The sequence below is a fragment of the Chamaea fasciata genome, unplaced genomic scaffold (assembly GCF_029207755.1).
Source record: "Chamaea fasciata isolate MVZ Bird 193981 ecotype frontalis unplaced genomic scaffold, bChaFas1.0.hap1 SCAF_5, whole genome shotgun sequence".
Taxonomy (NCBI): Eukaryota; Metazoa; Chordata; class Aves; order Passeriformes; family Sylviidae; genus Chamaea; species Chamaea fasciata.
This window is the reverse complement of record NW_027094090.1, coordinates 22259027-22272856: the sequence shown is the minus strand read 5'-3', so window position 1 is coordinate 22272856 and position 13830 is coordinate 22259027. Positions and strand designations below refer to the sequence as shown.

General features: G+C 37.9%; 1 protein-coding gene across 6 annotated transcripts in view; it reads left to right on the top strand.

Annotated features, from left to right (window-relative positions):
* The window catches only part of PTPRZ1 (protein tyrosine phosphatase receptor type Z1), a 132166-nt gene that overhangs the window by 67065 nt on the left and 51271 nt on the right, over positions 1 to 13830 (top strand). For all 6 annotated transcript variants that reach the window (XM_066183017.1, XM_066183015.1, XM_066183016.1 and 3 more), the window contains exons 3-6: positions 6625 to 6804; positions 8612 to 8763; positions 10194 to 10289; positions 10548 to 10614. In XM_066183017.1, coding sequence (XP_066039114.1) covers positions 6625 to 6804; positions 8612 to 8763; positions 10194 to 10289; positions 10548 to 10614 — 495 coding nt within the window. The remainder of the gene's footprint in view (positions 1 to 6624; positions 6805 to 8611; positions 8764 to 10193; positions 10290 to 10547; positions 10615 to 13830) is intronic.

Below are 13830 nucleotides of genomic sequence, written 5' to 3'. Positions count from 1 at the left end.
CTGTTCATGGGGCCGCACCATATTTGAAAAATGTTGCTTTTATGTTGGAAATCAGGGGCAGCTTGGGGGGCAGAGCCTGCAACTGCCCCATTTCATTCTTCCATCCCTGCTAGCAGCATGTGAAACAGCTGAAAAACAGACGGAGAGTCCTTTTCTTGTGGAAGACCAAACACTCTCATGTAAGACACCAAATGTTGCCACGACACATTGACAGCTAATTAAAATGTGTGTATGTTATATGAAAATAAACCATAGGCCATGTTTCTTGGTGCTTATTTCTTAGTTTAAAATTGAGTGAGTTCCATGTATTCCAGTTCTGTTTTCAGCTCTGGTTATTTGTGATAACCAGAAATGATGCTTGTCACTCAACAGTGTTGTATTCAGTTTCATGCTTTAAAATATTACTGAAGGCAAAGAAAATAACTGCTATGATCTGAATTCCTTGGAACAAGGTTAGAAGTTATGAAGCCCAATTAGGGCTTCATGTATTGTCAAGAATTAAATAAAGCAGGAAGAAGAATGTGTTACTTTTTACTGGACATTTTCTTGTCTGGCACTGTACCAAACTTCCTTAATACTTAGTTGAAAAATACAGCTGAGATCATAACACTACAGTAATTATAAAAATTTTGTGTCAAGTTTTTTTATATATAACTACGTGATTCTCTAGATGCAGTTGTATGCAGATTCAGTGGCAATGAGAATAGAAAAGAGATACCTTAAAAGGTTGACTGAATTTCTCCCATAATCCTTCTCCTAGTCTGAACAGCTGACCCATTGAGAGCATCTGTGATAATGTTTTTCTCTAGCACAGAAGTATTTGATTGTATATTTTCTAACTAGCTTGCAATGGCCAGATCTTTTAGGCAATGAAAGAAGAACAGCAAACAATTGCAATTATGAAAGAAAGCTGTCCACTGGCATTCATCCTCCTATGCATTTTGCTCAGTAATTCACTTAGTCTGACTATGAATCATCAGACTGAGTCCCAGGAAGAAAAAATACCAGATAGCCACTGTATTAATAGGACTGATAAGCTTTCCACTGTATCTCAACAACTGTAGTTTATTCTGTCCGGGGATAAAATGAAAAAAACCAAAACATTTTTTCTTACTTGGTTGGTTTTTGATGACTTCATTGCAATGTCTTCATGACTGTAGATATGAAGAAAGCATATAGTTTATGTTCAAAAAATAAGCAAACAAAAATGGAAGAAAGAGCCATAGTCTGAAGATAGTAAAATGTTTCATCAGTATTTTCCTGACACATCTTCTATGACAGATTTTAATAAGAGGTAAGTAGTCTAAGATATTTTAAATGAGGAGCCGGAAAGATTAACATGATAGGGTTCAGCTGGACACAGGTTAGTGCTGTACCATCTTTCAGGGTATTCTCACAGATAGTCCGTGTTTATGTGCATGTAAACACAATGCACAAGATACAGTCTAGGTAGGCTGGTATTTAGATACAAAAATTACAAATAAGGTGCTAAATGGAATAAGAGATTAGATTATTTGGCTTGTATGAATGCATGTAAATGTGCATGTAAACACAGTGCACAAGATACAGTCTAGGAAAGCTGATATTTATATACAAAAATGATGAATAAGGTGCTAAATGGAATAAGAGATTAGATTATTTGGCTTGTATGAATGCATCTGGTTGCAAAGCAACTAGAATTTTCTGTTGATTCCATTTGCTTAATTTGAGATATTATACCCCACAGTAAGAAAAGGTGTTGAATTAATTTCTTTGTCGCTGTATAAGTGACAAAAAAAGTCCGGGGGATAAATATTATTTGACTTCTGCTCATTTAAGTTACTCTGTTAGTGTTGAAGTTTGAGGGTTTAAGGGTTAAGTTCAATTTTTCTGGATTTACTCTGTGGGCTGACTCTCTTTAACCAAACCAGTACAATTTTGTTTTTGAAAACTTGACCAAGATGTTGGGAAGAAATCCAGTGTTGGAAAACCTCCAAGCAACTGCACCACTGAGACAGGCATAATAAATGGTTAAGCCCAAACCTGGAAGCCAGAACTCCTTCTTTGTAGTTACAACTCTGTCTGGACAAGTAATTTCATCCATTAAATTCAGGGATTTTCCAGTCTTAAGAATTTTTATGAACTTAGAAGACTGATCATGGTCAGGATGAGGGAGTAGTTGGCGATTTTGGAGGGGAAAAACAAAAAATCCTAAAACCCTTACAGTGAAGATCAAGATAACACAGAAGCATTGCCTTCTACTCACTTATATGTGAAACTTCAGTCATCCATTTTTTGATGACCATAATGTTCCCCTAGAATGCTAAGTGTTATGTTATAGCCTTTAGAATACAAGCTGTAGTAAGATTCCCAAGACCCATATTGGCAGAATTTCTCTCTTTGGGCCAGTAGTGAGCTCATCCAGACTGAGAACTAAAGTAATTCTTCTGTCTTGGAGGACTGGAGAGTGCATTGTGGAACTTTTGGTACAATAACTATATTTTAAAGTTCAGAGCAATATTGATTTGGCATCTAAATTTAAACTTTGTCCCAGTGTTAGTACACATATCTTTTTGTGGCCTTATTTCTGGTTTTTCATGTGTTAGATAAAACACGTTTGCTAAAATAACATAATTAAAATCACTTAACACTTCAAAATGATAAGTCAGTAATATTTTTTGATAAGGCAAATCTATTATTAACAGTCCACACAGAGGGGTTATCTTTAATCTCTTATATGTGTCCAATCTATATTTATAGAAGTAATTTTAGCATCATATAAGCAAATGCTGATGAAAAATGGAGAGAAAGAAATTAAGTAGAAGTAAAGAATCCATCTCTCTTTTCTGCTGTCTTTTATATATAAAGTATATCCTAAGGTTGACATCCATTTCATTAAATGTCTTCCCTGAGCCTCCTTTTCTCCATGCTAAACAGCCCCAGCTCCCTCAGCCCTTCACCTGCTCTGTTGCCCTTCTCTGGACACACTCCAGCACCTCTATTTCTTTCTTTCAGTGAGAGCTGAAGTGGAAGCCAAAAGGAGAACTGGATGCTCATTGTAGGAGTAGAATCATAGGGACTAAGGTTGAGGTGCAGAGTTAGATATGAATATTTCCTAGAAAAAATGGCTAGGAGAATATTCTTCAGACATTCTGCCCTGGACAAGAGTAGTAAGGGTTATGGTATAGGCAGGCCTCCATTTAATTTACTTTGTTCAGTTTTATTTCCATTCTTTCTGAATTGCCAGTTACTTTTTCAAATCTGACACCTCTGATAAACATTCTTCCTCTTTGCACTCTTGAAGATATATTGCGCATATTTTTGTTCTCCTCAGATTTCCAAAGTACAGTTTGGGAGAATTCACTTTCAAAGCTCAGTTTCAAAAATATTTTTCAAAATGGCTGGCACAGCTTTGATTTATGATTTCCATCATAACACCTATAGCAAAACAATCTGCTCTTGTTTAAAAACATTCAGTTCTTTCACTTTTACTTTAGCTTTCAGCAAGTTATGTAAACGGCAGCAGTTCCACCACCTGCTGCCTACACCAGATGCATTTACATTAACATTTTAGTTCACATCAGGAGTGGACTTTTGGAGCAAATCTCCTGCCTGCACCCCACTTACTAAGCTTTGGTTTGCAAGATAGCAGTGTGTGGCTTGGGTTCATCTTAACTGGTACAGACAGACATTGTGTTGCAGGACGGTACCCTATACCCTTCAGCAGCCAATGGGCATTCAGCCCTTGGGACCAGACAGAGTTAGATTAAGGTAAAAACCTTCTGAAAACCATCTGGTATGGACATCTGGTCCTCAACCTCAAGTGTTTCCTTTTATAAAGCTGTTCATATTGTTCAGCACTATTTGGTAATATCCCCACTCAATATCTGCTCCAGCATTTGCAGAATTCATGCATAAACATGTATTTTGCTGCTCAAATGTAATTTGGCTCGTCATGACCAGACTCCAGTTCTCCATTCCTTCTCAGACCCCATTCCTTAGGGGATTCCCCTTGTTCCTGCTGCGGATCAGACCCTGCCATTGATTTCCTGTACCGTTCATTCCATAGTTTTTATCAATGCTACAGCTACACACTGTCTTTTGGGATGAGCAAAGATTGCAGATTTTATCACGAGATGCATGTTAGGACTTTATTACACACTGAGCCACAAGTAATGACTAACAAGTTGAAGAACTGAATTTCTGCATAAAAAACCACAGAATACAAAACTATGGAAGTTGAAAGGAGATTACAGTTTCTCTAGTTTTAATTTACTTGTTTTTATTGAACATAATCATAGACAGTAGAGCATTTAAAGACAAGATGAAAAATGCAATAATGTCTTTCATCAAAAGAAGCATGGAAGAAATTTCCCAAAAGCACTGTAGTGGGAAAAGAAAAGGATAGTGTTTTAGTCAGTTCTAATGTCACTGATGGGAAGAGCAGAATTACAGAAATGCATGTTGGAAAAAAAAATTACGGTGTTCTGAAGGAGAGACTGCAGGTGAGCTACAGGATGGGGTATGTCAGTGGAAAGAGAATGGAGATTTCTACTGCCTTGGGCAACTGCATGAGTCTGGGGAAGTGTTTGGCTTTGGCAAAAGGAGCAAAAGAAATAGAGCATGGAGTAGGGAGTGCAACTTAACTCCAAGGGCAGCTGTCTCAACCCAAACTGGCAGAAACGTGCCAGAGAGAGCTTTAAAGAGTTTCCTGCGGCTTGGAAAATCACTGAGCTGTCTGAAATCAGACCTGGAAACAGGAGCCTGTTTGCAACGATGCACAGAGCAAGCTGAGAGTTGTTATTTCTGTCCTTTCTGACCCTGTTTGGAGACTTTTCTGTCTAAAAATTAGCTATTCTAATTTATATATATTTTTTTAATCATTCTTGATGTTAAAAGCCTTCAATATTTGTTAGAAAATTCACTATAGAAGACCTCAGCAGATTAATATCCAAGTATGGGTTGAGTTGAGCTCAGAATTTCTTAAGGGACATTTTTGAAAGAGATGAAATGTTAGCCACTCTTTTCTTGTGAAGGTGCATTACAAATCAGAGTATTGTATTATTTTTCCAGGTGATAAATTATAACTGCCAGCAAAAGTCCAGAACAATTCTGGCTTGAGGAGGAGCTGAAATTCAGCTTACCCATTGTGCCATTTCCAATGGGTCCAGTGCTTGCTTGTTACAGGGTTTAAGTCCCCACCTGTAGGATGCTGACATTTGTAAGCCTGTGGCTTGAACTCCGTTCAGATTGTTTGACTGTTGTGCCTGCCAGTTTTTTCTGTTGCTCTTTGCAGGCAGTGAATGTGTTTGTATACCATCTGCAGTAATTCTGATGCAGCAAGGTGATACTGGATACTTGCTTGACTTGTACTTGTTCAATAATTTAGTTCAGGATTGTTTCTAGCTGGCTGTCCAGGTGAGCATCTTGCATTACTGCCTATTGTCATGGTTACAGGAGTGGCTGCATATCTTTCTCCCTTTATGAGTTTTCTGAGTGCAATATGAGAGCTGTCCTTGCCTGAAGTACAAGATAGCAAATCTTCACTGACAGACTTGGATGTGGCATACTGGCCTGTAAATGAGCATTGGTTTATTTCAACATATCAGGTAGAATTCAAATATATGCACTGGATACACTAATATTAGTTCTTAACCACTAGTAAGTGAGAAATTAACTGAAGCAATTCCATTTTCTTACATCTGTGTCATTAACTCTTGGTTTTAATTAGCATTTTGAGGAGTTGCCAGAATTCCTTGTCAGGAAAAAATATCTGTATGTTTTCAAACATATTAACATACACAAAATATTGTTCCATTTATATTAGCATGTTATGTAAACAAAAGATTATCAGAGCTACTGCAAATACTGATTTGTGGAGTACTGGCGCATTTCTTGAGAATAACCAAGTCTTTGGTGAAGGACATGCTGTCTGTGTCCCTCTTTTGTGTCTGGACTGGCCCCAGACAAATGCCATGCAGCCCCTGGAGGAGGCCCTTGCTGCAGCACAGGAGCTCCTCTCTGCTGGGCAGCTGCAGAGGGAGCAGATGGCTGGAGTGGGAGTGCACAGCCCTCCACAGGCACAGCTGGGCCATACAGCCAGGCTCTTAGACAGAACATCTCTCATCTTTTTTTCCTTTTCCAGGGTAAAATCAGTTTACCTTTTCCCTTCTGCATAAGAAATTATTAAAGCATCTTACTGCTTCTTTATATTTAAAAACCTAACTGAATAGATGACTTCATTGGGCAAAAGCAATGTTAACATTGGTATGATTAAAAGTTATTTGGATAGGATAGTTTTCCAGCAATTCCCACAGTTTTTTGCATGCTGATTCTGTTCATATGAAAGCTTTTTTTTTTGGTTTTGTTTTATGTATACTTCGTGAGGGTTTTGTTGTTGTTTCATGCTTTCCTTAGAGATTCATAAGAATGTATGTGTTGATGTCTAGAGTGCTCAGAGTGTGACTTAACTGCTGAAGGTAGGAATCAGTGGTAGATGTGCTAAATATTGCTACAGACGAAGTCTAAAAGAAGGGTAGGTACTCTGATCTCAGATTGCAAACTGTGTTTTAACATTACCACAATAAAAAATGTGGGTACTGGTTTGGACTTAAATGTATTTACCCCACATGTTTTGATTTCTAGGAACTTTGAATCAAAAGAACTGGGGCAAAAAATATTCTGCCTGTAATGGTGCCAAACAATCACCGATTAATATAGATGAAGACCTTACCCAAGTTAATGTGAATCTGAAGAAACTTAAATTCCATGGATGGGAAAAGGAAACTTTGGAAGACACTTTCATTCGCAACACTGGCAAAACAGGTAAAAAAAGTCATATTTCATGTTTGGAGTTCAGAGGTCTGAAAAAATATATAGGATGAAAAACCAACCAAGGACTTTTAAGGATCATTTTCATTTCACTTAGCTGGTGCATTCTGATTTTGTCTATTAAGTAAATAAACAAAACAACAGTGATGACAGCTGAAGGAAACAGAAATCACACAAACAAAAATTATGTGCCTGGACAGATACAGCCAAAGCAATCACATCATGACTATCATCCCATCATAGGCACATTGTTAAATCTAAACAGTAAGTTGGCATTTGCTGTGAAATTATGGTAATTATTACTATATATCTAGAGTCTGTAATGGGTAGGCAAAAATGATTTCTTAAAGTACTAATAAATTACCTACTCATCTGAAAGCACTTCATGGATGAGTTGAAGTTACAGAAATCTCAGGTTGGTATTCATCTCACCTACACATAGATACATATAATACAGAAACTTTCATCTGAATTACTCACATAGATGCCTCCTAACAGTCAAAGAAGAGAAATAAGTGCTTTTGTGTTCTTTGTCTTACCAGTCTTAGAAATACAGTTTAGAAAGAAGTGATTTATACCTACAAGTGCCTATTTTTCCCAGCCATGAACAAAGCTAAATTGTCAGACAAATCTTTTTACAACCACTTATAAATCCAGGAAAGCAGTAACTAAAAGCTACTTGTTAGAAGTGCTGTTCTGTGTTTTGGGCAGAGGTGTGGAGGAAGGTATCTCTTTAAAACTGTCTTTGGCCTTCTACCAGTTCCAGTGGGACCCCTAGATCAGTATTTTTGGTTTAGTTTAGTTTGGTTTAGTTCAGTTCAGTTCTGTTTAGTATAATTGTTCATAATTTCTGTTCTGTCATGTACTCTCTCCATACCACTACACAAATCACTTACTTCCCTCCTGCCCTACTAGCTGAGATAAATATTGCTTTGTCTTTTCAAGATGCCTGTGAGAAAATGTTCTTTAAAGTCCTTAAAAGTGAACTGAGCTCTTTCTCATCTATAGCAATCCAGATATTATGTGGGGAACTGCTAAGCTTGTTTAAATGGTCTTCAAGGTTTTGAGGAAAAGAATGTAGTGAAAATGAACTCCATTAGTGCTGTTTTATCAAGAGGTCAAGCAGTTCACAGTTGCTGGAGATGGTAAAGCCAAAATGTGGGGCTTCAGTCGATGCCATCCTGCTCATTCTCTCCAGAAGACAAATGCTCTGTCCCATCTACAGTTTGTGTACAGCAATGTCCAGCTGAAGACCTGGCATTGCTTTTTCCCATGGGAGACAGCTCCACAGCTAAGAAGTCTTATGTCAGGACAGTCCTCCTAGGAACTGACTAAAATACTCTTTTCTCATGTTGCCTCATGACTTGTATATAGAATTGTGATAAATATGGTGGGCAGGTGTGTATTTTCCTTTTTCTTAGAAACACAGACCCTTTCAGGAATTTATTTTCTTGCACAGCCAGTTGATGGCTAGACCAGCTTTCTGAGCTTTTTAGGGCAGTTCTGTGTTAGTTTCAGATAATAGGAAACCAAGTGCATTTCATTAAATTACTATTTCATTAAATTACTATTTTATGAATTACAGCATGAAATGAAACATATTCTCCATGCTGAGTGAATTACCACACTTGTTATTTAGTTTAAGGAACCAATTTCCTTTCAAAGTTCTTACGAAATCCAGAGAAATAAGCATATCATATTTAACTTCTAGCATCTAATACTGAAATATGAGAGTTACAGATGCCTTGGCTGGCTTTTATATTGACACTCCTTTTTTTTCCCTCTTTCTCAATGTTTTCAGTGGAAATTAACCTGACAAGTGATTATTATGTCAGTGGAGGTGGGTTAGACACCATATTCAAAGCAAGCAAGATCACTTTTCACTGGGGAAAATGCAACGCGTCATCAGATGGTTCAGAGCATAGTCTAGAAGGACAAAAATTTCCTCTTGAGGTAAAGTATAGAATTGCTTTTGATGATTTCAACAATTTGACATTCTGTGACATTACTACCCTACAAAATCCCCTTTTTTGTCTCTTAAGTCTATTTGCAAATATAATCATTCACTTAAATCAAAATTAAGAATAAATGATGCATTTTAGAAGGGAGTGTAATATGTTAGTGGCATGTTGAGAATGTCTAAACTGCATTTTTCTGATCTTCTAAAATGATATTAGATATTAGATGTCAGTTCTGTTAATCTGACAAAGCTCCCACTAAATGTTAAGCTCCTACAAATTTGGCCCATCATATTCCACATTGTTTAAAGTGTAAATGGACTTCTCAAAGTCAGGGCTTTGCTGAGAGCCCATGGGAACTGCTGGGCCTTACAGATACAAAGCATGGCCCGTGTTGCTGGGCTGGACAGAGCTGGCAGTGGTGTGCCAAGAGCCATGTGAGCAGGTCCTGGGTGCAGCCACATTGACAGGCAGCCAGACCAGTGTCCCCTTGGCTGGTTTGGCAGAATGGGTTGCAGCAGCATGAGAGTGGGGTGGAGGAGAGGAGCAGCTCTTCCTGGGATGCACAGAGGCCAAACTCTCTTCTCTCAACATGGCATTGTGTCATTTTCCAGTTAAAAAGAGGCAGTTGTGGTGGGCAAATGTGCTGTTCCTCATTCCAAGCGTTTTGAACTTCCATGTGAAAGCAAAGCAGTAGTGCCAGGGCTGGCCTATACATGTGGAAGAGTGGTAAGCCAGGAGCAGTCCCTGGATGGTGTCATTTATTTTACCTCACTAGCCACCTAAAAATTCCCAATCACACTCCATCTGTCCTGAGAAGACATCGCAGAGATACTCTCTTCCATCATTTTCTCATAGAAAACTGGTAGGAGCAGGTCACTGCCCCATACATGCTGGTCACCCAGTACTGGAGGAGATGTTCCAGCTGCATCTGGAGAAAGAGAGAAAGGGGTGCAACAAAACCAATGCTCAGGCCAACAGTCAGATGTGGGCTCAAAGTGCCTGGTAATCTTATATTACCAATGCTTTTCTACATTTACTGCATGGCAGATGCAGTAGGGACATCTTGACGTATTATTCATGTTTTACCACTGATGCAAATATTCATTTCAGCAAGTACTCTAGGTCAGGTGTCCACTTATCTCATCTTACTGTATTGTCAATGAAAAGCACTGTGCTCCTTGAAAGGGTAATTCCTGAATCTTTAATGGTTTTCCAGGAGTGGTTGTTTTCACATACCTAATTGTTGATGAATTCCATTCTGCATCCTCAGATAACACAAACGAGATCGGTAAAATATCTCTACAATTGTTTAAAAAATTTTGTTTGGATGTTTTTTCTCCTAAAATGGGAATATAAATAATTGTATTGTTTAACTTTTACAATGTTTTTGTACTTAACATTTGAATATATTTTTAATTGCAGATGCAAATCTACTGCTATGATGCAGATCAGTTTACAGATTTTGAAGAGGCAGTTAAAGGAAGTGGAAAGTTAAGAGCTTTATCAATTTTGTTTGAGGTAAACAAAATATATCCTTGTGTCATTTAATAAGCCTTGAAACACAGCAGATGTTCAAACATAATTTAACTGGTTCCAATGTATGATCATTGAGTTAAAAAATTGCATATATCTTTCTAATTTATTCTTGCAGAATAGCAAATGGGCAAAATAAATTTGTTTGGCTTTAAATAATCTATAATTTTGGTGGTAAACTGTAACTTTCAATTTCTTTTCATGAAGCCTGTACTGTTAAAATATGCAATTTCTTTTTAACAGATTGGACTAGAAGATAATCCAGATTATAATCCAATCATTAATGGAGTAGATAGTGTTAGTCGTTTTGGTAAGTTTGCCTCCATGTTTTATTGATTACTGATTAAATAAATTCCACTTCAGTGTGATTATGAAACCTTTAAGACATTGAGGAGCACGTTTTTTTTATTGCTCAGTCATGTCTATTTTGTTAGAAATTACGGAAGTCATCTGGATAGACGAGAACTGGACAATCACCAACCACATGAAATCTAACATAAGCGAGCGCCAGATTCTGCTCCTGGGAAAGAGTAGTCCTGGTTATATATACAAACCAGGGAGTGAGATTCTGAGGGGCACTCCTTTGAAAAAAGATTTGAGGTTTCGTTTAATGGGAAGTTGAATCTAAGTCAGCAGTGCCCTGCAGCCAGGAGGGCTGTCCTGGGGTGCATCAGGCCTAGCATCACCAGCCGGGCAAGGGAGGGGATTGTCCCGGTCTGCTCTGCACTGGGGCGGCCTCACCTCCAGTGCTGGGGTCAGTTCCAGGTGCCACAATGTAAGGACGACATCAACCTGTTAGTGTGCATCCAGAGAAGAGCAACCAAGATTGTGGAAGGTCTTGAAGACAAGCAATGTCTGAGGTCACTTTGTTCAGCTTGTAGAAGGGTGCCCCATCACAGTCAACAACTTCTTTAAGTGAGGCAACAGAGAAGCATTTGCTGATCTCTTTGGTGACCAGGACATGAGGAAATGGGATGAAGCTGTGTCAGAAGTTCAGATTGGGCATTAGAAAAGGCCATTCACTGAGATGGTGATCTGTGACTGGAACAGGCTCCCCAGAGAAGTAAGTGGTCATGGCACCAAGCATCTGGATGTCGCTCTTAGTCATATCATTTAGTTTTAGGTAGTCCTGTGAGGAGCAAGGAGTTGGATTTAATAATCACCATATGTTTCTTCCAACTTGAGATATTTCATGTTTCTCTGATTAAGTTACCCCAAGGCTATTTGTAACAACAGAAGTATAAATGAATAAATATAACTATCATGAGAAATTTGTAACTGTTTAAATGCTAAATCCAGATAAATCTGATTTATTAGGTAAGTCTTCTTAATCATGCATGTCAGGATTTTTATATCTGTTTGAAAGCCAGGTAAGACTGTTGTAACAATCCAAGATGGGTCGGAGTGAGACTGGAGTGAGACTGTCAGTGTTCAGTAGACTCAAAGAAGAGAATTTTTCTTTCAGTAGCTCCTGTGTAAATCCAAAATAGTCTAAGTGTATTGTACTGGTAGTGGTTGCTAATGGGGACACATGACCTTCAGCATGGTACACGAAGAGATCCGGGCTGTGTTTCTGACTCAGTTTCATGGTGTCTTTGCAAAAGAATAAATATGAATGAGCACTGTCTTGAATAGGGATAAATTCTTACATCATGTCCATGACTTTAGAGAACCTTACCTCAGTTTTTCCTTTATGTAATGGTGCTTGAATGTAAAAATCTGTTTTGAAAGCCTTCAAAAGTGTGACACGACAATCAAGATTTTTTTTTCCTCTGGAAAGCAAGCACTATCCAACAAATTTAAAACAGAGCACCTTTCATAATTTAGAAAGACATAGGAGGTTGAAATATAAAGTAGTTAAGATTCATTACTTTTGTGTAAAGCAAAAAGGAGAATAAGTAATGCATCAATATGCATGCTGTCCTACAGCCTTGGAAGGAGTTGTAAAACTATCAGCAGCAAAATTCAAGATACAGCCACTACATGACACTTCCAACAATGCTTAGAATAGAATTTTCCTGAATAAAATGCAGATGAGCTCAGGAAATTCAGGTAATGGCTAAATCAAGTTCTTTCTTCTGAAGAAAAGCACACAATCTCTCCTTGTCTGTGAAATACATGAATTGTCCTTGTCAGTCATATCTGTGTTGTGCTTATTTAAATCACAGTTGCTGAGTTCTCAAGCTCTGCAGAGGTGCACTCCTGTTCCTTCTAGACAAACTTTCTGTTTTTCATCAGTGTTTGTAGGTGTTTGATTTCAAGAATCTAGTCTGTCAGTCTAATTGAAGGGAATTTGAAAATCCAAAATCTCAAAATGTATGGCAAGATTCTTGTTATTAATGAGATGTTTCATGTCCCAAACTATCTATATAAAATGGACTTTATTTTTGTTGAGGGACAAATCTGTTAACTAGATACATACCAGATAGCAATGATAGCTTCTGTCTGAAGGCTGATTAGCATTTTGACAGGAGAAACAGAAGCATGTGCTTTGCTTGACACTGCTAAATGTTCCCTCTTCATGATACATGAATGAGAGAGAGGGGACAAGTCAGCTCTTAAACCTTAACTCAGTAGAGATGTCACTGAAGAGAAGAAAAGCATCAATTCCTTCTAGTCAACTGTTAAATAGAATTTGCTGCTCTCACCAAATTTGTAAGGAATTATGAAGACAAAGGTCAGAAATCTGTACAGGGCTGGAGAAGTAACATACCTGTAAAAGTATGAGTTAATGAGCAGTCTGAAAAATCATCAGATATTCATTAGTACGCACCAGTTAGGGAAGAACTTGAAATTAGTAACTTTAGATTGTAATAAGATGTATAAGGATCTACACTGTTGCAAGGTGTGAATAGCAGCATTATTTTGAATGCACCAGACAGTAAAGCAGATAATTGTCACAGACTGAAAAGTCTGCCTTGATGAAGTTGTTACAGTTTATGCCAATTTCTATTGCTGGATCCTACTGCCTTACCAGCAGACCCTTAGCTTTCTGTGGATGGACTTCCAGCAATCCCTCGTGCTTACTCCCAGCTGACAAAGTACCCAGAAAACTGCTGACCTGAAAGATGTGATATTATTTTCACAGCATGTATTCTCATGGAGGAGGCCTTTGCATCATTTGATGATTTATGTAAAACTGTTTTTCTCTATATTATCACCGTTTAAAAAAGAATCCTGATCCACAGTAATTCTGCTTCCGCAGTCATTAGTAATGTTTACCCTCAGGTCTAACATGGGAACAGTTCCCCAGGCAGTGATTGTCTGCAGCAGTTTGGATCCTGCAAAAAACTCAACAACTTAATTATATTTGGGGGGAGTTTGAGCCATGTCACAAGATCTAGAACAAAGATTTAACAAATTCTTTTTTTTGAAATTCAAGAGTGAGACAAAGGTTTGGCACCTTGCTTACAGTGAAAAAAATTCTTGTGAACAATATACTAAAATTACTCTGTTACTGGAGTAACTTATTACACCTTCCCAAGTAAACAAAGGTGGGTTTGAGCTATCCTTTTTCAAACTTAAT